Below are 13740 nucleotides of genomic sequence, written 5' to 3'. Positions count from 1 at the left end.
TCCTCTGTCCCTTCATACTCTGCCCACTGGGACCGTCCAGCGCCCGGCCGAACGTCTCTAAATAACCCGTTTCATTCTCTTCCCTAGGACGTGATGCCGAACGACCAGGGCCGTCTGGCTCCAGACGGACACAGGCATCTGCCCCCACCTCACCCGGGGCCGCACGACAGAGGGTGCCTGATCAGCGGGGAGTCCCATCCTCCCCAACAGAATCTGTGGAGCAGGACGTCCAGAGGGCGGCGACACCACTAGATAAAGAAATGGCCTGCGAACGCCCTGCGGCCTCTCAGCGGGCCGATGACATCGAGGAGGCGTCCACCCAAGACGACCTCGAGATTGCGGCACAGCTTTCTCCCACACCATCCACCATCCCAGATACACTCACCCCGGCTGGCCTATTTAGTGATGAGGCTCCTGGGTCACAGTCTGGGTCGCACATCACAGCTGAGCAGGTGCAGCAGGTGGAGGTCGGAGCAGCCGAGGGCCCGGACTGGCGGAGGCCAGGCGTTTTCAGAGTTCCTGGACTTTCTCAACCCACCCGCACAGCCGATGCATCAAGAAACCCAGGGACACAATGACCGGGATTTCCAGACTCTGCAGACGCTGTTAGAGGAGTCGAATCGCGTCCACGAGCAGGGAGTGGTGCCGCTCATGGCAGAAACCCAGGCCGACACCGCACGGGTGGCATCCGCGGTGGGGGCAATGGGTGAAACGGTTTTGGCCATGGGTCAGGTTATGCAAGACATTGGGCTTCACGTGCAGGCGACATCCTCGGCCCTGGACAGGGTTGCCCTCTCACAGGCAGCAATGCGCCAGAGCCAAAACGACATTGCCAGCACGCTGCGGGCCTTGGCCGAGTCTCAGCAGGTCATGGCCCAGTCGCAGCAGTCAGTCGCAGAGAGCATCAACCGCCTGACACACGTGCTGGATGGCGTCATGCACTCACAGGTTGAGGTCACACAGTCCCTGGCGGGAATGTCTAACTCCCTGGACTCCGTCTCTGCAAACCTTCGGATCCTGGTGGGTACTGTTGCAGGACTCCAGGACTGGCAGCGCCAGGTATCGGTGGCCCTATGGGGCACCTCCCCGCTCGCACCTCTGTCCCAAAGTGAGGCCCGGGGGCCACCGGGCTCCCCGAGGGAGGAGGAGGTTTCGGGGCCCGTCCCATTAACTTCATCATGGGACGTCCCGGAATTCTCGGCCTCCCCCGTCCCATCCCTGGTGCATCGGGTGGGCAGCAGGCAGAGCAGGGTGGCACAACGTCACCCGAGACGCCCGCAGAGCAGCCTGGCCCATCAAGGCCGGGTCGCCCCAGGAAACGCTTGCCGAAGGAGAAACGAGTCGAAGGGGGCGATTCGCAGCAGTCCTCCTCCACTCCTGCTGTATCATCTGGGGAATCACTTAGACATAGTGGTAGGGCCCGTAAGGCAACAAAGATAGACACTGAGTAAGTTGGCACGGGTGAAGGGCACAGTTTAGTTGTAGGGGCTAGGGCACCTGTAAATGTTTGTTCACATTAAACGCACTGTTCAACCTTACTTGTGATTGTTCCACAGCCACAGAAATCGTGATGGTGACCGAGTGTCGCTGGGGTTGACGAGCGGTGAAACTTCGGTGCCGGGTGTGCAGTCCCTTCCCCCACCGCCCCACCCCCTCCCACAGCTAGCCCACGCGGGCACGTGACAGAGTGTCCGTGACGATCTCAGCGGCCACCAAGGTGGATGGTTCAGCTATTGCCATGGGTCAGACTCTCTCTAACGATTCTGAGCTCACAGCTCTTCGCAGAGCGGGCTGTCATCATTGCACATGGCACTGATCACACCCGCTGACACAGCCATCGATGTTGTACCATACCGTCTGGACCCAGTGGTAAGGGTGATGTCTAAGTGGAGCAGTGTACACTGAGAGGGGGTGGGAGGGGGGCTTGTGGTGGTGGCAGTTGTGTGTTGACCCTCTGCATGACTACCGATGCAGGTGGTGGTTTGGTGTTCAGCGGGGACGTCACATGCGACGCGTGAACCGTGCTGCCACCAAGGCGTCGCGTGCCCGCCGTCCTCGCCGGGTCCGTCGTGCCGCCTCCTGGACATCACCAGCACCTGGGTCGTGTCTGCGGGCTGCGCCCGCCACTCCGCCAGCCTCCTCCTCCTCCTCCTCCTCTTCCTCCTCCTCCTCCTCTGTGTTGGCACCATTGCCACTGGCTTCTCCCTCCGCCTCCTGCAGCAGGTCATCTCCCCTCTGCATCGCGATGTTGTGCAGCGCACAGCAGACCACAACAATGCGAGCGACCCTGTCGGGCTGGTACTGCAGGGCCCCTCCGAAGCGGTCCAGGCACCTGAATCTCATCTTCAGGAGGCCAAGGCAGCGCTCCACCACACCCCTGGTTGCTGCATGGGCCTCGTTGTATCATGTTTCCGCATTGGTCTGAGGCCTCCGTTTGGCGTCATCAGCCAAGACCTCAGCAGATAACCCCTGTCGCCTAGCAACCAGCCCCTCAGCCGGGGGGGGGAGCCCCTCAAACATCGCAGGGATGTACGACTGCGCCAGTATGTAGGAGTCATGCACACTCCCTGGGAACCTTGCACAGACGTCCATGATCCTCATGTGGGGGTCGCATACCACCTGGATATTCATGGAGTAGGTCCCCCCCCTGTTTGTGAACACCTCCCTGTCCCCTGCAGGCGGGCGCAAGGGGACGCAAACTCAATCGATTGCCTCCTGCACCATCGGTATCCCGGCCACGCTGGCAAATCCACGAGCTCGTGAGTCTTGACTTGCTTGGTCCTTGGGAAAGGTGATGTAGCGGTCCACGATTGCATAGAAGGCGTCGGTCACATCCCGGATACACCTGTGGACCGATGACTGGGAGATCCCGGAGAGGTCCCCGCTCGGAGACTGGAAGGAGCCGGTCGCATAGAAGTTAAGAGCGATCGTCACCTTGATGGCAACCGGGATCACGTGTCCATCCCCCGTTCCACATGGGGCGAGGTGCGCCACGAGGTGACAGATATGTATCACCGTCCCCCTACTCAGCCGGAGTCTCCTCCTGCAGGTGATGTCCGTCATTGTTAGGAAAGAGATCCGGGCACGGTACACTCTCGGCCTTGGTTATCGCCTCTGGTGCCGTGGCTGCACCCTCACTCTCTCCTCCTCCCCCTCCCCCTCCTCCTCCCCCCCCATGCTGCTCGACGACTGGCAACTCCTCGGCCCTTCCCTCTGCTGCTGCAGCTGGCCCTGCATCCACTGCGGGTTGTGGCTGTGGATGCTGCTGCATCTCCAAATGCAACGCAGCGGCCCCAACCACTGCGCAGAACATAGCCGTTCTGTTCGCAAACATTGTGCTAACCTACAGAAGGGTGGTGGGAGGCAGAGAAACGGGACATGTTAGACGGAGGTTAGTCGATACCTCGGCAGCCGCCTGCCACGGGATACCTGTGTGTCCCGGTGGCCTGGTCGCGCTGCTGACACGCGGGCAGCCTAACCCCTGGTCACTTTCTGCATCCAACGGGCAGTTAGCTACGTCCTCTTCACCGGTGCATCAGTGGCCTGTGTCCGTAAGCCACAGGGCAACCAGCGGCCGTGTATTCGTGACCGGCACGCCATGGCATGGTGGCAGACATTTTGTAACCGGGGTTGGACGGGTCACTCGCTCACTCTCTCCCTACCCCCCCCACTCCCACTCCCCCCCCCCTCCGTCTCCCCCACTCCCCCCCTCCATCTCCCCCATTCCCCCCTCTGTCTCCCCCACTCCCCCCTCCGTCTCCCCCACTCCCCCCCTCCATCTCCCCCATTCCCCCCTCCGTCTCCTCCACTCCCCCCTCCTCCACTCCCCCAGACACGATTCTGGTCGTGTCGGGGGCGCATTCGAGGCCTTTGCCGGGAATGCCGACGTGTAGTTTGTGCGGGGTTCGGAGAATAGCGGGAGGGCGTCGGACCAGCATCGCCGGGGCGCCGCGTGAATCGCGCCACTCCGCCCCGACCCCTACACGCGATTCTCCCACCCCCACCCCCCCTGAAACCAGCACCGCGCGAATTACGCCGGGCCGCTCGGAGAATCGCCACAAATGACGGGCGCCAATTCTCCGACGGCGCCATTCTAACCTGCTGTCGGGCCGGCGGGTCCTGAGGCTTCAAGGGCCGGGAGCGGCCTGTGGGGAGGCCCTCCGGAGTGGCCTGGTACACGATCGTGATCAACCGGTCGGCGGGCCGGCCTCTCTGTCGGCGGGCCTCCTTTGTTCCGCTGGCGAGCCTGGATCCATCCGCCATTTTATACGGGGCGGCCTGGGGTGGACGGCCACCGTGCATGCACTAGTTGGCGCCGGCCCAACTGCGCATTCGCAGGACCCAAGGCGCCGCGTCTTTTATGTCTCTGACGCCGCGCCGAGGCCCCGCCCCCATAAATCGTGCGACGCCCCTGCTAGCCCCACGGAGGGGGGAGAATAGGGGTCTGGGAATGGGCACCGCGCCAGAGTAAAACACTCCGGATTTTTACTCCGGCGTCGGCACTTCGACTCCCGTTGGGAGAATCCCACCCTATATGCTTTATTAACTGCTCTCCCCACCTGTCCTGCCACCTTCAACGATCTACATTATTTATATGCACAATTTAGTGAAGAAATAGATGTGCCATTGACCTGATCCCAGAATCTCCTGGACATGTGGGTCAATAGTTAGGTTTACTGGCCCATATTTACATTCCTCTCTTGGGCAGAGCTAACCAGGGTGATACCTGAGATTCACCAGGTTAGGGGGTGGAGGAGGTGACATTGTTAAAAGATTGTGTCTTGAAGTCTCGGGTGAGGACTTTTACAGGCTTTTCCACCCCACCCCTCAGTGGGTGTGCTTTCAGTGGGGGTTGAGGGGCACGTACAGTAGTTCTTGTGGGGTGTCCACTGCCCTTAAAATATTTCTGTTTATTTGACAAAACAAATTTTACCTTTCAGAATATTTAGACGTTAGATGGCAGTTAACGGGTATATATATGGCTGGGATTACATGTTCAGGTGTGTTTTTCCCAGATGGTATAATTTGAATTTCACACATCCACCGAAGGAAAGGGCTACAGATCAGTAACTTAGCTCCACTTGATTTGGATTGATTCAATTACCAACAAACCTAAATCTAAATATTACTTGATGTTATTGGAGCCAAAGTAAATGCAAAAAAAAGAATGAGTTCCAGCTGCATACCTTTTTCTAGTTCAAAGTTTCTATTGAATAACTATTTTAAGCACGTTATTGAAAACAATAGCCAAGGTGGGATTGGCTTTTTGGATGGAACATGTACTCAATGCTTTATACATCCTTTCTGTGCTTTTTTGCCAAGAACAATATTCAGTAACCGCTTCTATGAATTTTGCATTGACTGAGATTACCTATATCAATAATTATGGGCGAATGTGAAGAATTGACTCAAAGTTCAAACTAATCCTGAAGGGACGAGCAATACACTATTTAGATGTTCGTGAATTGAGAATGTTCAGCTTTAAGCTCTTGACAACTTTGTCCACTAGTTAACGCATACAATTGTGGCAAAAGATTTTTCAGCAATGCAAACAGACCCAGAAAACAAAGGCATGGGCTTTTGCTGTGGTTAGGGTGGTCAAATTGTCAGCGCTGTGAGGCAGCTGTGCTAACCACTAGGCCACCGTGCTGCCCTAGATCATTGTCAATCTGATTGTAACCTCTACTTCACAATCCTGGCCACCCCCGATCACATTTCACCCCCTTTTCAATCATGAATTTATCTAGCTCTGACTCCACTGCCTTTTGAGAAAGAGGGTCCCAGAGACTCACGACCCTCTGAGAGAAACTATTTCTTTTCATCTCAGCCTTAAATGAGCGATACATTTTTAAGCCGTGACACCTATTACTAGATTCTCCGACAAGAAGAAACATTATCTCCCCTGCCAATACCTCTCAGGCTCTTAATGGTTTTGATCAAGTTTAATCTTCTAAACTCTGGTGGATACAAACCTAATCTCTCCAACCTTTCCTCATAAAACAACCTGCTTATTCCTGGTACTGGATTAGCAAACCTTCTCTGAACTGATTCTAACACTTTTTCATTGTTCCTCGTTACACATTGTTGAATGAGGAATAGCTGAGTTTTTAAAGAGTGCACCAACTTCATGATTAATTCTAAGCAACCCAATTGGCCCCAAAAGCTAATTTTATATTTGGAGGCTGTTAAGTTGCTCTGTAATGCTACTGTAACAACATATTGCTATTTTGTTCTCTTTTTTGAAAGTTTATCTTTACCGTAGCTTCTATGTTAATCCAATTAAGACCATAAGACCATAAGACATAGGAGTGGAAGTAAGGCCATTCGGCCCATCGAGTCCACTCCGCCATTCAATCATGGCTGATGGGCATTTCAACTCCACCTACCAGCATTCTCCCCGTAGCCCTTAATTCCTCGCGACATCAAGAATTTATCTATCTCTGCCTTGAAGCCATTTAGCGTCCCGGCCTCCACTGCACTCCGCGGCAATGAATTCCACAGGCCCACCACTCTCTGGCTGAAGAAATGTCTCCGCATTTCTGTTCTGAATTTACCCCCTCTAATTCTAAGGCTGTGCCCACGCGTCCTCGTCTCCTCGCCTAACGGAAACAATTTCTTTGCGTCCACCCTTTCTAAGCCATGTATTATCTTGTAAGTTTCTATTAGATCTCCCCTTAACCTTCTAAACTCCAATGAATACAATCCCAGGATCCTCAGCCGTTCCTCATATGTTAGACCCGCCATTCCAGGGATCATCCGTGTGCATCTCCGCTGGACACGCTCCAGTGCCAGTATGTCCTTCCTGAGATGTGGGGCCCAAAACTGGACACAGTACTCCAAATGGGGCCTAACCAGAGCCTTATAAAGGCTCAGTAGCACATCGCTGCTTTTATATTCCAACCCTCTTGAGATAAATGACAACATTGCATTCGCTTTCTTAATCACGGATTCAACCTGCATGTTTACCTTTAGGGAATCCTCGACTAGCACTCCCAGATCCCTTTGTACTTTGGCATTATGAATTTTCTCACCGTTTAGAAAGTAGTCTATGCTTGGATTCTTTTTTCCAAAGTGCAAGACCTCACATTTTCTCACGTTGAATTGCATCAGCCATTTCCTGCACCACTCTCCCAAACTGTCTGGATCCTTCTGCAGCCACCCCACTTCCTCTAATTATTTATTTCATAACAGAATCATAGAATCTCTACAGTGCAGAAGGAGGCCATTTGACCCATTGGGTCTGCACTGACTCTCCGAAGGAACATAAGAACTATGAGCAGGAGTAAGCAATCCAGCCCCTCGAGCCTGCTCTGCCATTCAATACGATCATGACTGATCTCATCCCGGCTTCATCTCCACTTTCCTGCCTGTCCTCCATAACCCTTCAACCCATTACAATTAAAAATCTGCCTATCTCTTCCTCAATGGGCACCCTACTTCAGCCCACTCCCCCGCCTTATCCCCAAAACCCCACCTAACCTTTGGATACTAAGGAGCAATTTATCATGGCCAATCCATCTTTCTGGCTCATCTTGGGACTGTGGGAGGAAATCGGAGCACCCAAAAGAAACCCTTGCAGACACAGGGAGAATATACCAGCTCCAAGCAGACCCATGGCCGGAATTGAAGCCAGGTCCCTGGCGCTCTGAGGCAACATTGCTAGCCACTGTGCCCCTGTGCCATCCTGGAAATATAAATTAAAAATGAAACAATTCAGCATTTCTAACACTTCATCAAGCCAGTAAAACCACCAGACAGTGCAGCACACCCTCTATTGCTAGTGATGTTAGTCTAAGTTACATTTTCAAGTGTCTGCATTGTGGTTTAAAACCATTGGCACAATTCTCCCATCGGGGGACTAAGTCCCGACGCCGGAGTGTACAAAGGGAGTGTTTCACTCCAGCGTCGGAGGCCGCTCCCAGCCCCCTATTCTCCCACCCCGGGGGGCTAGGAGCGGCGCTGGGTCATTTACGCGTGCCAGGCCTTGGCGCCGCGTAAAAGCGTAGGTTGGCCGGCGCCAACCCGCGCATGCGCGGTTGCTGTCCTTCCCGCGGCCGCCCCGCAAGAAGATGTTGGATGGATCTTGCGGGGCAGCAGAGGAAAGTAGGTCCTCCTTCAGAGAGGCCGGCCCGCCGATCGGTGGGCACCGATCGTGGGCCAGACCGCTTTTGAATTCAACCCCATAATCAGTGACTCGAAGAAGAGCGTGTTACCACAGTGCCAATGTGACACCTTTAAGTGCGAAAATAATTTCTAAAGTTGAGTGAATTATTTTGCAAACTTGGTAAATGAATCGGAGATATCTCTGACTTACTGTGCCTGGCCTTGGATATGGAATCCTGCCTTGGTATGGAACATATTGATGATTTGGTCCTTCCTTGTGAGCAAATGGTCCATTGAATACGGTGTGAATGTCGAGCATGTTATAAACACACACAGCTGAACCTTTAAATATTGAGCTGTGGGAAGTAGGGAAAATACATCGTTATTGCTGATGAATTCCATAAGGTAGGGAAAGTATAATTTTTATTTATTCAGCATTTATTCACTATCATGTGTGGGATTCTCCGGCCTCCCAATTGCATGTTTCTCAGCAGCGGGAAGCGGCGCACCAATCGCTGGGATTCTCTGCTCCTGCCGCTGTCAATGGGAATCCCCATTGAAGCCACCCCGCGCCATCAGGAAACTGGCGGGGCCAGAGAATTCTACTGCCAGCGAACAGCCAGAGAATTCCGGTCCACATACAGATTGAGACATCAAAATAATACAAATGAGAAAGTAAGCTTTAGATTAAAAAAAGGAGAGTTAGAGAGACAAGAGACTGAAGGTGTATTATTCATATTCGGAAAAGGCTTTTTTCAATTCCAGAAATCAAAACATTTCTTGGGGTTAGGTTATATTTAATGCGTGAGAGAGTGGAATAAAAATGCCTTTAATCTGTAATGCCAATATTATACTTGGATCACTTGATGATGACAATGAATGCCAAAAATGTAAAAGCACTCATTCTATAGTGTTGATATTTGTTTTTGGCATTCAGTCATCAGGCGGGAACATCGCTGGCTAGGCAAAAATTTGTTGCCCATCCCTAGTGGTCCTTGAGGAGGTGGTGGTGTGCCTCCATCTTGATTTGCTGCAGTCCATGAGCTGTAGGTGCATCCACAGTGCTGTTAGAAAAGGAGTTCCAGAATTGAGACTCAGAGGTAATGAAGGAATGGTGATGTCGTTCCACTACGGTGGTGTGTGGCTTGGAGGGAAATTGAAGGTGGTGGTTTCCTCATATCTACCACCTAGAAAAGCAAGGGCAGCAGAGGTTACAGGTTCAATGGTGTTGTCAAAGGAGCCTTGGCGAGTTGCGGCTGTACATCTTGCAGATAAAGCACACTGCTGCCACTGTTCATGGGGTGTGAAGGTTTTGGTCAATGGTGATCCCCAGGAAGTTGATAGTGGGAGATTCAGCAAAAGTAATGCCATTGAGTGTAAAGAGGGTTGTTAGATTCTCTCTTGTTGGAGATGCCCATTTGTATCGTGCAAATGTAACTTGGCATTTATCACAGCCCAAGCCTGAATGTTGGCAGAGTCTTTCTGTATTGGTGACTGACTGCTTCAGTATCTGAAGAGTGGCAAATTAGATTCAACATTGTGCAGTCATGGACGAACATCGCCACTTCTGATCTAATGTTGCAGCGTATGGCATTGTTGGAGCCGCTGATGAATGATTGGGACGAGGACACGGCCCTGAGGAACTCCTGCAGTGATGTCCTGAGACTGCGATGACTGACCTCTGGCCACCACAACCATCTTCCTTTGTGCTAACCATGATTCCATCTGGTGGAGGACATTTTCCCTAATGCCTATTTCCTTAATTTAGTTATGGTTCTTTGATGGCACACATGGTGAAATGCAGCCTTAATGTCAAGACCAGTCACTCCCACCTCACCTCTAGAATTCAACTCTTTGGTCCATGTTTGAACCAAGATTATAATAGGGCAGCAGGGTAGCATGGTGGTTAGCATAAATGCTTCACAGCTCCAGGGTCCCAGGTTCGATTCCCGGCTGGGTCACTGTCTGTGTGGAGTCTGCACGTCCTCCCCCTGTGTGCGTGGGTTTCCCCCGGGTGCTCCGGTTTCCTCCCACAGTCCAAAGATGTGTGGGTTAGGTGGATTGGCTATGCTAAATTGCCCGTAGTGTCCTAATTAACGTAAGGTTAAGGGGGGGTTGTTGGGTTACGGGTATAGGGTGGATACGTGGGTTTGAGTAGGGTGATCATGGCTCGGCACAACATTGAGGGCCGAAGGGCCTGTTCTGTGCTGTACTGTTCTATGTTCTATAATAAGAACTGTAGCTGAGTGGCCCTGGCAGAATCTATACTGCGCATCAGAGAGCAGGTTGTTGGTGAGCAAGTGTCACATGATTACACTATTGAAGATACTTTCCTTTGCTTGTCTGGTAATTGAGAGTAGAGTATTGGATTGAGAGTAGATTATTGGATTGAGGGTAGATTATTGGAGAGTTATTGGCCGGATTGGATTTGTTCTGCTTTTCATGGATAAGAAATACCAGGACAAGTTTCAACATTGTTGGGTAGATTCCAGAATTGTCGCTGTACCCGACAGCATGGTCAGGGACATCGCTACTTCTGGAGTATAGATTTTCAGCATGACAGCTGGGATATTGTCAGGGTCCACAGTCTTTGCTGTATCCACCACCTTCAGAAGTTTCTTGATATCACATGGAGTAAATTGGCTGGTATCTGTGAAGCTGGGGACCTCAGAAAGAGGCCGGGATGGATCAGCCATTCAGCTCTTCTGGCTGAAGATGGTTGCAAATGCTTCAACCTTATCTATTGCACAGATGTGCTGGGGTCCCTCCATTATTGAGCTTTGTGGAGCCTTCTCCTCCAATTAGTTGTTCAATTGTCTACCATCATTCAGAACTGGATGTGGCACAAGTGCAAAATTTTGTCTCAAGATCGTTTTAATTCAAGCATTAAAAAATGTGTCTGTGTTTTAGTTAGCACTATATATTATTCTTATTCCTATTGACCAGCAAACAAAAATGGCACGGCAGAAGCTTACTAGCGTTAATTTAGAAAAAAGTCAGTTGTGGACAGCAACAGTCACGTAAATTGCCTTGCAATCAAAGTATTTGATAAGCGATCTCTGTCATTTTTTTAACAAGATAAAACAAATGTTTTCATTGCAATAAAAATACAGCAAAATGTTTTTCAGGATAAAAACAAGCATTAAGAATTGAGTTTGAAAAGTTTGAATTATGCCTTACCTTGAAGAGGTGAACAGTCCGTAGACAAGGAGGTTTTTAGGATTTTCTGTTTCTAATAAAAATACATCCTCTGAGAGGGAAAAAAATGTAATTATTAGTCATTTGTTGATTCTGAAAACATTCCCATCAGGGATTCTCCGGTGTTCGAAACTGATAAATCCTTGGCCTGATGTGAAAGGAAAGGAGCTGAACAGTCAGAGTGTTTTTTCATGAAATACAAAGCTTCTGCTATTAAACTTGTAGGGCTGCTTTGCATTGTACCAAAGTGAAAACCCTCACATTTGTACAGAGAACTCAGATTTATGCCTGGATTTAATGGCCATGGAAGGATTTTTCCTCATTTAATAATTTTCATCATCCAAATTTAGTCTTCCAAAATGGAAAAGTAAAACCTAAATGAATAAGATTGCTAACAATGATAAGGCTTGTGATTAAGATTTGCCGGTTGACTTCCAGGACTCCACAGCATTGGAGAAGGGATGGCTGCCTTCTCTGCCTGCTTATCTTCAGCTGCAGACACAGGCTGTCCTGCAACCCACCTGCAAAGCCTTTTTAAATCTTAGATATAAAATAGCCGGAGAGAGGGTGCCCCCATCTGGGGGCATCCTCTCCCTCACTTGAATGGCAATCTGCTGTTTCTTATGAGCTTGATGGCCCCATTTTCACCCTCCAATTCTAAGACCACCAATCCCTCCCCCCGAACACACACACACACATACAACCTTAATTCGACAGCAAGTCTAGTCATTAATTGATCCAGTTAGGGAAAATGCAGCACGGTAGCATTGTGGATAGCACAAATGCTTCACAGCTCCAGGGTCCCAGGTTCGAATCCCGGCTTGGGTCACTGTCTGTGTGGAGTCGGCACATCCTCCCCGTGTGTGCGTGGGTTTCCTCCGGGTGCTCCGGTTTCCTCCCACGGTTCAAAGATGTGCAGGTTAGGTGGATTGGCCAATAAATTGCCCTTAGAGTCCAAATTGCCCTTAGTGTTAGGTGGGGTTACTGGATTATGGGGATAGGGTGGAGGTATGGGCTTGGTTTAGGGTGCTCTTTCCAAGAGCCGGTGCAGACTCGATGGGCCGAATGGCCTCCTTCTGCACTGTAAATTCTATGAACTATGAACTTCCTTGAGAACAAAGATGTAGACTCATAAAAAGATGCGAGAGTTAGAGAAACTGCTGCTACCCTGGCTTAATGGATCTCTGCAGAGCTATATAAATAACAATCTGATTCATCACATTGAAATCCCAGCAAGGTGTCAATAACAATGCTTTTAGCAAGCAATGGAGTGCGAATGCAATGTAAACAATACAGTTCAAAGTATTTGGCCTCCTAGCCATACGCACTGCTTTCAATACTTCAAAAGGAAATGAAATTGACTGTGCGAAAACCACTTCAAAGGTTTCCACCTTTTTAAAGTTCATAACTTTCACCTTCATCTCACAGACCATTAAACTTGGCATACTGGGGGGTGGGAGGGTGGGGGTGGCACGGTGGTGCAGTGATTAGCACTGCTGCCTCATGGCACTGAGGACCCGAGTCCGATCCCGCCCCTGGTTCACCGTGTGGAGTTTGCACATTCTCCCGTGTCTGCCTGGGTCTCACCCCAGCAACCCAAAGGTGTGAAGACTAGGTGGATTGGCCACACTAAATTGCCCCTTATTTGGAAAAACATAATTGCATACCCTGAATTTAAAAAAAAATAAACTTGGCATACTGACAGATGTTTTAAAGGGTTTAGGGACTCAGATGGGATCACTTTCACTTTATTATTTGGGATGCATATTTATGAGATAATTAATGAATGTTTGAATGGTATATGGGGTACAGATGGGCACATTTTCATTTCATTATGGGAAAACTTGAACCTTAACATACTGACTTGACATACATGGGTTTCATGGCTACAGATGTGGAGAGCAGCCAAAGGAACCCCATCCCAATGAAGACCTCTGACCTGAGCCCCACCAGTACAGCATGACCCCCCCCCCCCCCCAATCCCACCTCCCAGGAAGAAACACCCTTGGCACCCTGGTGAAAATTTTTGGGAGGGTACTTGCCACCTTGCCACCCCTGAGACTGCAAGGCGCCAAGCCCACTCTTCTCAGGACTTGCACCAATTCCCGTCAGCGGGACTCTAGGCTGGGTGAGTATGGGGAACAGAGAATCCCAACCTATGACCTTATGAAACACATGGTTTAGGTTTGACAACTTCACAGAGAGGACAGTGAACGTGTGGCCCATGCTATCAAGGGAAATGATGGAGCTGGATAGTTTCAGCAATTTCTACAGGGAGTGGGCTGATTATTGCCAACAGAAGAAACTGAGGAATAAACTATAAACTTGTGATCTACCAGATGGACTGTAATGGTCTTTTCCTATTCTGTTGATTTCTGTCAGCTCTAACGTGACCCACCACAAGACATAAATGAAAACCACTCATATTTTAAAAAGTTC

General features: G+C 50.5%; 1 protein-coding gene across 10 annotated transcripts in view; it reads right to left on the bottom strand.

Annotated features, from left to right (window-relative positions):
- sema3c (sema domain, immunoglobulin domain (Ig), short basic domain, secreted, (semaphorin) 3C) overlaps positions 1-13740 on the bottom strand; it is a 191747-nt gene that overhangs the window by 45903 nt on the left and 132104 nt on the right. For all 10 annotated transcript variants that reach the window (XM_038811493.1, XM_038811489.1, XM_038811488.1 and 7 more), the window contains 2 exons: positions 11284-11353; positions 8315-8459 (listed from right to left, as the gene is read on the bottom strand). In XM_038811493.1, the coding sequence (XP_038667421.1) occupies positions 8315-8459; positions 11284-11353 (215 nt within the window). The remainder of the gene's footprint in view (positions 1-8314; positions 8460-11283; positions 11354-13740) is intronic.

This window comes from Scyliorhinus canicula, chromosome 11 (genome assembly GCF_902713615.1).
Source record: "Scyliorhinus canicula chromosome 11, sScyCan1.1, whole genome shotgun sequence".
NCBI classification, from domain to species: Eukaryota; Metazoa; Chordata; class Chondrichthyes; order Carcharhiniformes; family Scyliorhinidae; genus Scyliorhinus; species Scyliorhinus canicula.
The sequence above is the reverse complement of the archived record's forward strand: the minus strand, read 5'-3'. Positions and strand labels throughout refer to the sequence as shown.